Below are 12304 nucleotides of genomic sequence, written 5' to 3' on the forward strand. Positions count from 1 at the left end.
ATGTTATTCGCTGAAAATGTTGGTAACAGGAAATTTTGGTTACGCCTCAAGTCTTCGACTTGTGAGTTGTGGGTGACAAGTTCGGGAAAGAATTTCGGATTACTTGGTTGACTTTAGTATGACTTTAGGATGTTTTTGGCTTTATGCTTTATGGATTTATATTATGGTACATGTTATGGATTTTTATGTGTAGGGTTGTTATGTGTTATGTTTAAGATTTTTATGTTTAGGTTTTTTATGTGTTATGTTTAGGATTGTTATATGGTATTGATTTTTATGTTATGGTTTATGTTATAAATGTATGTGATTTATATTTGACATTTAACAGGTTACATATGGATAAGGAATGTGAGTTTTTAGGTTTCCTTATACTCTCATGGTATTGGTTGATGTTGGTCCGACAAAGGAAAAAAAGAATTGGAAGAATAAAAGCCAGCGAATCGAAGAAACTAGGTATGCGTATACACAAGATTTGATACATGGATATCCTATACAATGTTACGATATGATGCGTCTTTCACAAGATGCATTTGTATTATTATGCAATCATTTTACTCAAAGAAATTGGTTGCTACGTAGTAGGACAATAAGCGTTGAAGAGAAGATAGTTATATTTTTAAATGTTATAGGACATAATGAACGTTTTCAAGCCGTTAAAGAAAGGTTTCACCACTCCACACAAACGATTCATCAATGTTTTCATGAGGTCCTAAGTGCAATGATGTGTTTTGCAAGAGAAATTATTGTACCAACATCTTATAATACAACAAGAAATACCTTGGAACAACATAGACGTCTAAAAACATATTTCTTGGAGCATTAGGTGCACTAGATGGAACACTTGTACATGCAATTGTGCCCGTTGATGAACAAACTCGCTATAGAGGAAGAGGAAAAGGTGAATGTTATCAAAATGTAATAGGAATTTGTGATTTTGATATGATATTCATCTTTATATGGGATGGATAGGAGGACATAACACACGATTCTAAAGTTTTGAAAGAAGTTGCATTTAATCCGACTTTTGGATTTCCATTCCCTCCACCAAGTTTGTAATTTTTCTATAAGTTTTATTATCTATATTATTTATATGATAAATTTGTCAATCATCTACAAATAAATATTACATTTGTGATGCCGCATACACCAACACCCGTAGATTTATGGCTCTTACCGCAATACTAGGTATTGGTTAGCCGATTTTCGAAGAAACAGAGCTTTAACTAAGGAAGAAAGGTTCAATCATGCTCATGCACAACTTAGAATATCATTGAACGTGCTTATGGTGTATTGAAGGCGAGATTTCCAGTTTTAAAACATATGACTCCTTATCCTTTTCCAGTGCAAAGTGACATAGTCATTGCTTGTGTTGCACTCCATAATTTTATAAGGAAATACAATATTCAAGATGACTTATTTACGAACTTTGAACAAAACACTATGGTTACTCCTGATGTGGAAGGTGGAGGAAGTGAGGACCAAAACATACAAGGCATAAAATAAGGTTCAGAAGCCGTTGACTATATGACTACTTTGTGCGACCAGATTGCTAATCAATTACTTTCAAATGGTTCATGTTAAATGATGTACTTTTTTTTATTATGTATGACAACTTGTATTTGGATTTTATATTATACTTTGTATTTGGATTTTAAATGATGTATGTTTAATTTGGATTTTATGTGATAATTTGTATTTTTATAATTATTTATCCAGCACAAGGGACAACACAAGGATAATATGGTCATTTTTATCATTCAGCACAATCAATCAGAGAAATAATCAAACATCATAAACTCAGTCAGATGTGGACTTAGTCAACATTTCTAACCCAAACAACTTCTAACTCAGTCAGCTTTAACCTAATCGACAACTATCAAACGACCCCTAAAACACGTTAGTAAACGGTACTTTTGCTTTCCACATTTCTTTGTTGTTAGACACTTCCAATCATTCCATGATCCACGTAACTATGTCCATTACATTTATTTTCTTGACATTTCATAGGATCAATAATTCTTTTTCGTTTTTTTTATGAAAATAGATAAAAGAGTATAAAATTTTGAGAGAGGATAATTATAAGGGAAATGTAAGGTGTGAACAAAAGGGGGCATGTTGTGTCGATGCGAGTGTGAAAATATAACACGTCCCACCACTCATCTAATACAAAGTAGGACGTGGACAACCACTTCTGTTAGATAATACTAAATACGTAAATATATTCTTCGCATATCAAGTTCAAAAAAAAAAAACAAAAAAAAAAAAAAAAAAAACAAACAAACAAACTTGTATATATGTATGGCTTAAGTGATTTCCATATTAAGATCATTAAGTAAAAAAAAACATCTTAATCAGTAAAATTATAAACATACAATCTATATTATCATATTCTAAAGTATATATATATATATATATATATATATATATATATATATATATATATATATATATATATATATATATATATATATATATATATAACCTGATAAATCAAAATAACATGGATAATAACTATAGCAAAAACATTTTAAACAAATTTATAAAAAATACTTATACAAATCTTAAAAAATAACAAAATAAATGGAATATGAGATTATTTATAATTGATTATTCTATTTATCAAAGATTATAATTGATTACCAAACATTTTGAATTTTAAAATCTCTATTAATAATGTGAATTTTAAAGGATTTAGATGAATATTTAAATTTAAATATAAAATTATAGATAGACATGTGTCATTTTTAAAGAGTAGGAAAAAAAATTAAAAATTATAAAAAAAAATGACAAGCGCAAAATCTACTCTTTTATATATATATATATATTGAAAATAGAGAATAATGTTCTTTTATCATCATTAAACAGAAAAAGAGAGTGGATTCTACCATGAACAACGCATGAATTTTTTTTATAAAAGTATTTTCTTATCATCGATGGAAAAGGATCATAAAGTTCCTCTAGGGGGAAGAATATGATGGGTTCCTAAAGCCACTTTTGACACCCTTTTTGTCCATATATCAATGATTGTTCATGTGCTTTATCATCTACAAAGCCTAATCAAGTTTGGTATTGGACTTTGGTGACTTATATACCTAACCTTCCTCTAGGTATATGTATGTTTTTATTTATTTATTTATTTTTATTTATTTATTTTATGAAAATATACACCTCACTAGAAAATATCCATAAAAACCACAAAAACCTAAATATCTCTTATTAACAAAGCGGTACGGAAATTCATATCAATATATAATCGTCAAATTTACAACTATTACATGTTATATAATATGAAAAATAAATTTATACATATAACTTAGTTAGCATTATATATATATATATATATATATATATATATATATATATAATGAAACAATAAATGACAAGTTATAATAACATCCTAATAATAGCTCTAGCAACGTTAGCAGTATTCTCAACTCCCTTATTCATCTCTGTCAGTGTCACCGGCGACTTATGACCACCACCACTAAAACTCCTCTCACATGCTTGAGCCTCCACCGCAGTATCCGCCATCCCATCTTCAGCAAACTTGGGCTGACCACCATCCAACGCCTGTATGGCCGACGGCACATCTGCTTTCACCACCGCTATGTACATTTGAGCGCACTCATTTAACGACCGCCGGAGCTCAGGGTGTGACCTATAAAGAGACTTGATGTGTTGTATGGCTTGAGTCGCCTTAACCCTTGTTGCACCAACCATGATGAGTCCTAAGTCACTAACATCACCACTTGAGCTCTTGGGGTTTGATAAGAGAGTTGTGAGGCATAGATTGTATGAAGGTGTGGCCTTACATGTGCTTTCTATCAACTTTCTATCTGCCATCACCATTAATGGAGCTTGAAAGAGATGAAGAGATAGAAAAATGAGAAAAGAGAAGAGCTTCATATCGATGAATTGATCCTTAGCCTTTGAGATTAGTTTGCTTTCCCAAGTGGAAGTGTCATACTCTATTTATGAACAAGCTAGCACTCTCTTTTAGGAGTTCGAATCTTTAAATCCAAAGTAACGTACAAGTTTTAATGGTTGATGTATATCCTTTGGAATTGGTATTGCATTGCACTTGAGAACTTTGGCTCTAAATAAGAGAGTATAGATAAAGTTGATAGTGACACGATTCTCAAAGGAGTTTTGGATCTTACTCACACCTTCTCAAAATAAATATGGATTATTTTATTTCTTATAAATAAATACAATTATTAACTTTTTCTAACAGTTAAAAAATTTAATAAAAAAAAATAATAAGACCAGAGGGAGTGGGAGTGGGTGAGGTCTAGGCCGCACTTCACCCGCCACATCATCACGCTCACCGCCCCTGGATGCGGTCTAGGGCGCATGCACTCCCATTTCTCTCTCTCCTCTCTCAACCAATCATCTTTTTTTTTTCTTTTTTTTCTCTCTCCTAACCGTTTTCCCATTCCACCTTGTGGTTTCAAATTGATAAAATGAAAAAAAAAATATGAGTTGACATCTACGTGACATAGAAGGGAGTGCGGTTTCAATGACACTACTCCCTCCAACCTAATAACCAACCAAAAGCTGGACAATATAATGACACACACAACAATTATATGGGTGAGATCGTACAATTATTAAGTGATTGTGTATACAGTGGAAAGTGTAGTGTAACTCCAAGTTCTTAAAGGCATTACAATTATTAGGGATATTCATAAGAATTTCCTTTGGCATTAGGACACCACAATGCATTAAACTTATTAGAGTTTAATGGACTGACACATCATCATTTTATTTACTATACAACTCTATATTAATTCTTCTACAATGCATTGAACTCAATAGAGTTCATTGAAATATATATTTAATAGTTAAAATGTTTCATTTTTCCCATGAAGAGTTCAATAGAGTTCAATGAAATATATATTTAATAGTTAAAATGTTTCCTTTTTCCCATTGAAGATTTCAATGACCATTGAACTCCATATCTATTAAATGCCAACATTGCATCCTACAATGGTAGAGTTAAATCCATTGAATGTCAATTAGGCATGTCATCTCATTCAACTCTCCCACTGAACTATGTATTGTGGATGCTCTTATAATTATTATGAGTATTCACAATTTTTATCCATCCACTTAGTAAATTCAAAGTTTTTCAATTTTGCCCTTATGTAGTCACCGTCGTCAAAACCATTATGATCCCTGAAACATTAATGTATCCCTTTATATAAATTTTGTAGCCCTATTTAATTTTGATTTGTATATATACTTCGAAACCGACAACTTCCGTATATAAAAATCGGTTAAAAATCATATATATGTAATTTAAGTTGGTATTACGGTCATGAATTTTAAATTGCATTTTTCTAATCTATGCTCGTTATTTTATTTGTGAGCATGATATTTGCTTGGATACATTAGGACTGTAAACGAACTGGACGAACAGGAACAAGGCTTGTTCATGTTCGTTCGTTTAAGTTTAACAGAACAAATGAACGAACACGAATACATATACGTGTGTATGGTTCTTCGTTTTGATGGTAATGGTCGTTTATTTTTGTTCATGTTCGTTCGTTTACATTTTTTCATTTACGTTCGATTATATTCGTTCATTAATGTTCGTTTAGCATCTTAATAAACCAACATGACAATGTATTTTTTTAACCAATGAAAATGAACATAGAAATTATTTTGTTTGTGTTCGTGTTCATAAATAAAATAACAGATGCTAATTAGAGAAATGTTATAAATTTCAGTTTGTGACCGTTATTTTTGACCGTGATACCAACTTATATTACACATATATATGATTCTTATCTTATTCAGATATACGCCGGTGTGGTATTGGTATCATGCCTAAGTTTTTTTTTTCATTTAATTTTTTTATTTAAAATTTTAAGTATATTGTTATATATATATATATATATATATATATATATATATATAACAAAATATAAAAATAAGGTAAAAATTAAAAATTAAGTGTTGGATCAAAAAATAGGGACGTGGGTTCCAATTATACAAATCAAATAAAAAATAGGTTACAAAATTAAAATAGGTAGAGAAATCATATTAAGGAATCACTCCGTTTTTAAAAAGTTTGACATGAAGTTCAAACATTTAGATTACTTACGGGCAGTTTGATAACCTCATAACAGAACCATTCAGTCAACATTCAACATGTCTGATAAGCCTCTTCTAAGTTCTAAATGGTTAAGAAACCCTATGTTCTCTGAACGATTAAGAGATTGGAATTACTAAAGTACTAAATGCTATACCATGGTAAAATTTATGCTTCAAATAGAATACTATGAATCAAATTGTAATTACTTTTGCAAAATAGCAAAATGTCCCTAAACAAACCACGAAAACACACTATCACATCGCTTGGACATTTCTTTAACTTTTTTTTTTTTTTTTGGGTATTGGTATTACACAACAAAAAAAACTTGTTACAAGAGAAAGATGGACACTTAATGGTATCCTCCATAAAAACTATCACCCTCTTGTTCAATACAACCCACCCTGTAAAAAAACTATACAATCCCACTCTCTCCAATCCTATGTTAATCTTCAACAACAAAACAAAAAATATCAAAAATCAGAGTATCTCTCTTTATCTGTATCTATACATGTATCTGTATATGTATCTCCCTTCGAACACAACTCCATCATTAACTCAAAAACCCAACATAATGGTAGGGTTAGGTAGGTAATTCAGACAGTCTGAATGAGTGATAATGTCATATTTCCTGTTATACCCTTGAACCCATTTCCAATATTCTTTTGGAACTCTTTTTGTACTAAATCAAGATCCAAGTCATCAACAGCTAATCCCCAATAAAAAACAACATTCGGATCTTGTATACTTTCATCAAAATACTCACTAGGGTTTGGATCACAAAAACTCTGCAATTCCAACTGCAACAACAAGATTCAAGAACATATATATAAGCAAAATGTAAAAAAAAGTAAAAAAGTACATATATTTATTTTTTTAACTTTACCTTGACTAGAAGACCTGGAAACCTTGATTTCACCCATCCTACCCAATCCCCTAGCTCATCTTTCTTAGAACATGAAAGGGTAATTTTTAAAAACCGATGGTAAATCTTTGAATAAGGGTAGGGTTCAAATAGGTTTCTCCAATCAAACTGTGGCTTCAATAAATCCTGCACCAATACTTGAATATTCAGAAATGGAAATTATTTTGCTTTTTGAAGTCCAATAATTATGTACCTGAATAAGACAATAGCCTCTGCGAAATTCGGTTTTAATTTTTGTGAAAGTGCTGTTTGTGATATTGGAATGGCAATACTCATGTGGGCTGCTAGGAAGCTGAATAGGCATTAAAGATCTTGTTTCTGGGTGATGATGTGGTAGCATTGATCCTTGTAGGATGACAGGTGTCGGCCATGGCCAAAAAGCAAAAGTCTTGAAAAAGATTGAAACCAGAGCAGCTAATAAGCTCACATTTGGGTTTCTTTGACAAATAAAGGCTGATAAAACAGCCAAATGTACACCCCCAAAAAATCCAAATAACTGCATCATATATTATAAAAATCAATAATAATATATTTCAGTTAAAATTAACAAGTAGAAAAAGAAATCCTTACATTACCATATACACCTCTCCTCTTTGCCCATAATTTAACACATCGCAGTAATTCCTGGAATATCTACAATAAAATATATACTCCATTTTAGTTATAATTATATCCATAACATTAACATATTTAATTGATCAATGTATTTCATACCTTGACATTTGGAACAAGTTGCAGGATGCTATTGTTTGCACGTACACCAGATAAACTCTTCCAACTTGTTTCATCAATTCCATTTAAGAACAAGGAGTTGAGTATATCAACATTCTGGCAAATTAAATAAAAAATGTGATTATTTCAGTCAATTAATTAAAGAAAAGTCAAAAAAAATAAAAAAATCAAGCTGACCTCAGGAACAGTTGTTACTTGAAGTTGAGCATAAGGCAAATCGATTGAGATTCCTTCAAATTTGAATCTCATTAAAGGAACCTTTGCATCTTTAACACATTGAATATCTGACACTTCTACCCTTTTTGCAAGCATGTTGTGTAAAACTATGAAAAAATCCTCCTGTCCCACAATTAAAACACAAGATGATACTTTTACCCTTTTTAGAACCATGAATTGCATACAAATTAAATCAAGAAACAGATCAGATGACTTACTGTTAAAGAGGCAAACCAAGGGCCAACACAAAGAGCATCAATATCGGATTCTGCATTATGAACCTACACCAAATCTGAAAACAAATTAGGGCACAACCAAATCTTGATGAAATGAGAAATGAAAAAGAAACTCACACCAAGTCCGTATGATCCATATGTTAATATAGTTGCAGAGGCAGCTCTAATATGATTTTCTGGCAGCCTGCGTAAGTAAGCTACGTTCTTAATCCATTTCATCACAATCTGCCAAGAAATGTAGATAGACCCCAAGATTAAAAAACACCAAAAAGTTCACGAGATTGCATCATGTGGTGTAAAAATTAGTTGGATTTCGAGCATTTACCTCTCTAAGTCTTCGAATAACATTGTTCCTCCTCTGTTCCTCTTCTTGAGAAGGCACAAGACCCTCATCGATAATAAGCTGTAAATAAAATTGCGAAGATTAACCAAGAGCCAAACTTTCACAAAAACATAATTACTTCTTTGCTAAATCATTTCCAAGAAGAACCCAAAGCAAAGAACATTGAATTAGGGTTTTTGAAGTCAGTTACCTGTTGAAGAGTGATTGATCTAGCCAGTTCAATCTGAGCGACGACAGCGGGATGCAAAGCAAATCGCACCGGATACAACAGTTGAGGGTGATGATTATGTACGAAATTAGGGTTTATGATATTCAGTGACGAATAATTCGGAACAAGAGCAGCTCTCCCGGTCGGATCATTGTGATGGATGACATATGCCATACATAAAGCAAGAATCACTCAATCTTTTGAGAAAAGATCAAACTCAATAAAGTCTTTTAGGGTTTTCAGAAAGAAAACGAATTGACAACTTGGTTTAGAAAAAGAAAGAATTTACAGAACGAAAAGGGTAGCAAGAAAATTGAAGTGACAGGAAAGACCTGTAATCGGGATTTCTTTTGAAATATATAGTGAAATTGCAACGTTGTAAAAAATGTACACGTGGAATGTGGACCCTTTTTCCGCGCTTTCTCGAAGCTTCTTTTTGAAAGGGTAACCCGTGTTTGAAAATTCTTATATCTATGTTCGTCTTTTCCTTGCAAGACAAGTAATATATATGTTTATAAAATAAAACTAATTAACAAAAATAAATATGTTTAAACACTCTTTAAACTTAGGAAAATTAAGTAAACTACTCAATTTATTAATAATAACTAATTTTTAAATTTTTTTTAAAAGAATGACCACTATCTTCGGAATAAGGCATTCTGAAGAAACACTATTCATTTCGGAGAAGTCGGTGGTATGTATAGTTTTTAATCCGAAATCTGACCCCGTACATTTCAGATTGACATAGTCAATTCCGGAGTACTATAGTCAAAACCGTACATGTAGAACTGACATTCCGGACACATATTTTGTACACCAAAAATCTAGGTTTTCATTCCTTATATAACATGTGGTATTTCATTTTGTTATTAATTACAACCAAATTTTCATAATTCATTGTAATTGCTTGAAAATGAGTTTCACATACTACAACCATGAAGAAAAGTTTTACCAACTTGTCGGTTTACCTGCAGTCCTACACAACTTTGGGCGGACGAACCATCATAGTCACACGAACATCAAAACGGATTGTTTCCAACTCTGTCTATGACTATAGGATGTGTGGTAAAATGATTTTGTTCCAAATTTTAATTGTTTATTTAAAAATTATAATGTTTTTACAACTAATTTTTAGTTTATATTGTATTTTATCCAAACTGTATAGTGTAGGGGGCCTTATTGTAACTATTTCATATATATATATATATATATATATATATATATATATATATATATATATATATATATATATATTGTATACGACAACCTCTATTCTTTGAGGCTTTACCCTAAACAACATGTGCTTAAAACAATACAGATGGTAGCAGGTTTGACAACGGGACTAAAGGTGTCATCAAAGTTAAGGCCATGAAGTTTAGAGAATCCCTGGGCGACTAAGCGACCTTTATAACGGTCAAGGATACCCTTGTTGCCAAACTTATGACGGTAGAGCCAGCGACAGCTAACTCTGTTGGCATGAGGGGGAGGGGGAACAAGCTCCCAAGTGTGGTTTGACTGGAGGGCAATCATCTCAGAATCCATAACAGATTTCCAGTTGGGGTCACAAAGAGCCTGAGCAGTAGAGCGATGGATAGGAGAAATGTCCGAAATGGCTGACAAGTTAAAGATCTGTTTGGGTCGAAGAGACCTAGTACGAAAGCGAGTAACCATAGGATGAGATGGGGGGGGGAGGGGTGGGGTTAGGAGATGAGGAAGGAGTAGTAGACGAGTCACTAGGGGAAGATTCAGTTGTGGAAGATACTGGAGAAGGTGAGTCACTAGAAAGAGATGCAGGTTTGGAAGGAGTGAACGTGACCATAGGAGGAGAAGGAGTGATATCTTCCTTCTTCTTTATGTTGATGACATTATCATCACTGCTTCATCCACTACCCTCATCTCTCGTATTATCTATCGTCTCTCCTCTGAATTTCTAATGTCCAATTTGGGTTCTCTTTCATATTTCTTGGTATTGATGTGTCTCGTACTAATGAGGGTTTGTTCTTATCTCAAACCTCGTTTGCCAAGGAAATTTTGTCTCTTGCATACATGTCCTCTTGCAATCCTAGTAGCACTCCCCATGACACAAAATCTAAACTCTCTCCTCACGGCTCTCCTGTCTCTGACCCTACTCTCTACCGGAGCCTTGCCAATGCTTTGCAATATCTTACCTTCACTCGTCCTAATATTACATATGTTGTTCAGCAGCTTTGTCTTTTCATGCATGATCCGCATGAACCTCATCTTCCTGCTCTCAAGCGTATCATTCGCTATATTCAGGGTACTTTATCTCATGGTCTTTTTCTTCGACCATCTTCCAATGATTGCTTGGTCTCCTATTCTGATGCTGATTGGGTTGGGTGTCGTCATACGCGTCAGTCCACGTATGGGTTTTGTGTTTACTTGGCAACAATCTCGTTTCTTGGTCCTACAAACAACAACATGTTGTTTCTCGATCCTCAACTAAGGCTGAGTATCGTAGGGTGGAAAATGTGGTTGTTGAAGCTGCTTGGCTTCATAATCTTCTTCTCGAGTTATCATGTCCATTATCTAAAGCTACGGTTGTGTTTTGTGATAATGTGAGTGCCATGTATTTGTCGTCTAACCCTGTACACCACCAACGTACCAAACATGTGGAAATAGATTTACATTTTGTTAGGGAACGTGTTGTTATTGGACATGTGTGTGTCTTGAACGTGCCATCGGCTCATCAGTTTGCAGATATATTTACTAAGGGTCTTCCTACACAGTTGTTTATGGATTTTCGGGACAGTTTGAACATTTGTAAACCCCGTGCTCAAACTGATGTGTAACGCTCTGTTCCGAATCGCTTTCCTAATTCGGGACTGTGGCTTGAAGATGGGTTATCATAAGGCTGAGGGCCTTTGGAAAAGAGAGATTGTGACAACCCGAAATTTCTATTCTGTACAACCATTCACTTCAATAGAAGTCAGAACAGTTTCTGCTAACTTTTGAGCTGTGTAGAGTCAGTTTGAGTGTTCTAAAGCCTAGTACTTCAGGAGATAACAGGAGAGAGGATGCCCTAGGGTTTATTGTGCAACAATAATGTCCTAAAACTCCAAGAGTTTGGAGTTTACGGCCTAAACAAGGTGTTTACGGCCGTAAACCCTAAGGGGGTATAAATATGACACTTAGTCATATTTACCACTTTTTCACATTTTCAAGATCCAAAACTCAAATCCTCTCAAGTATCATCCGATTTTCCTTCTTGATCTTCAACTTTGTAAGTGTTTCTTACCCTAAAAAGTTGATATCTTACTTAATCTAGTGATCTTACATGATTCCATCCGTGAAATCATTCCATATGTGTAGATCTTCAAGTTTCACCAAGAACACACACTAGTGTTCTTGGACTTTTAGCACCTTTTCAAGCTTCTACATAGTAAGTACTCTTACCCTAGTGTGTTATAAGACTTGCTACACTTCTTAATCATCTAGAAAACATAAGGAAACACAAGATCAAAGGTGCTTACGGTCCAAGATGTTCTTGGACCGTAAACCCTAATGAAGGGGCCAAAGTGTGCCCTAG

The 12304-nt window shown here is 33.3% G+C and overlaps 1 protein-coding gene and 1 pseudogene across 1 annotated transcript; both read right to left on the reverse strand.

The window, feature by feature from the left end:
* Positions 1 to 3228: 3228 nt before the first annotated feature.
* On the reverse strand, positions 3229 to 3969 carry LOC145118841 (cell wall / vacuolar inhibitor of fructosidase 1 pseudogene; annotated as a pseudogene).
* A 2432-nt stretch (positions 3970 to 6401) lies between these two features.
* Positions 6402 to 9072, reverse strand: PAPS3 (poly(A) polymerase 3). Its single transcript, XM_079057049.1, has 10 exons — positions 8740 to 9072; positions 8532 to 8609; positions 8324 to 8431; positions 8189 to 8251; positions 7932 to 8093; positions 7737 to 7850; positions 7593 to 7655; positions 7216 to 7518; positions 6984 to 7148; positions 6402 to 6897 (listed from the first exon to the last, which is right to left on the reverse strand). The coding sequence occupies exons 1-10, from the start codon at positions 8929 to 8931 to the stop codon at positions 6694 to 6696; spliced, it is 1452 nt and encodes a 483-aa protein (XP_078913175.1). The 5' UTR covers positions 8932 to 9072; the 3' UTR covers positions 6402 to 6693.
* Positions 9073 to 12304: the final 3232 nt, after the last annotated feature.

This window comes from Lactuca virosa, chromosome 6, assembly GCF_052849685.1.
Source record: "Lactuca virosa cultivar CGN04683 chromosome 6, Lactuca_virosa_CGN04683_v6, whole genome shotgun sequence".
NCBI classification, from domain to species: domain Eukaryota; kingdom Viridiplantae; phylum Streptophyta; class Magnoliopsida; order Asterales; family Asteraceae; genus Lactuca; species Lactuca virosa.

What these genes read in the sequence shown, in the direction of transcription:
- PAPS3 (XM_079057049.1), bottom strand. Translation starts at nt 8,931, where the DNA reads ATGGCATATGTCATCCATCACAATGATCCGACCGGGAGAGCTGCTCTT. An exon ending in GATCAATCACTCTTCAACAG is followed by an intron (nt 8,610 to 8,739) that starts GTAACTGACTTC and finishes TTTTATTTACAG; the next exon opens with CTTATTATCGATGAGGGTCT. An exon ending in TTATTCGAAGACTTAGAGAG is followed by an intron (nt 8,432 to 8,531) that starts GTAAATGCTCGA and finishes ATTTCTTGGCAG; the next exon opens with ATTGTGATGAAATGGATTAA.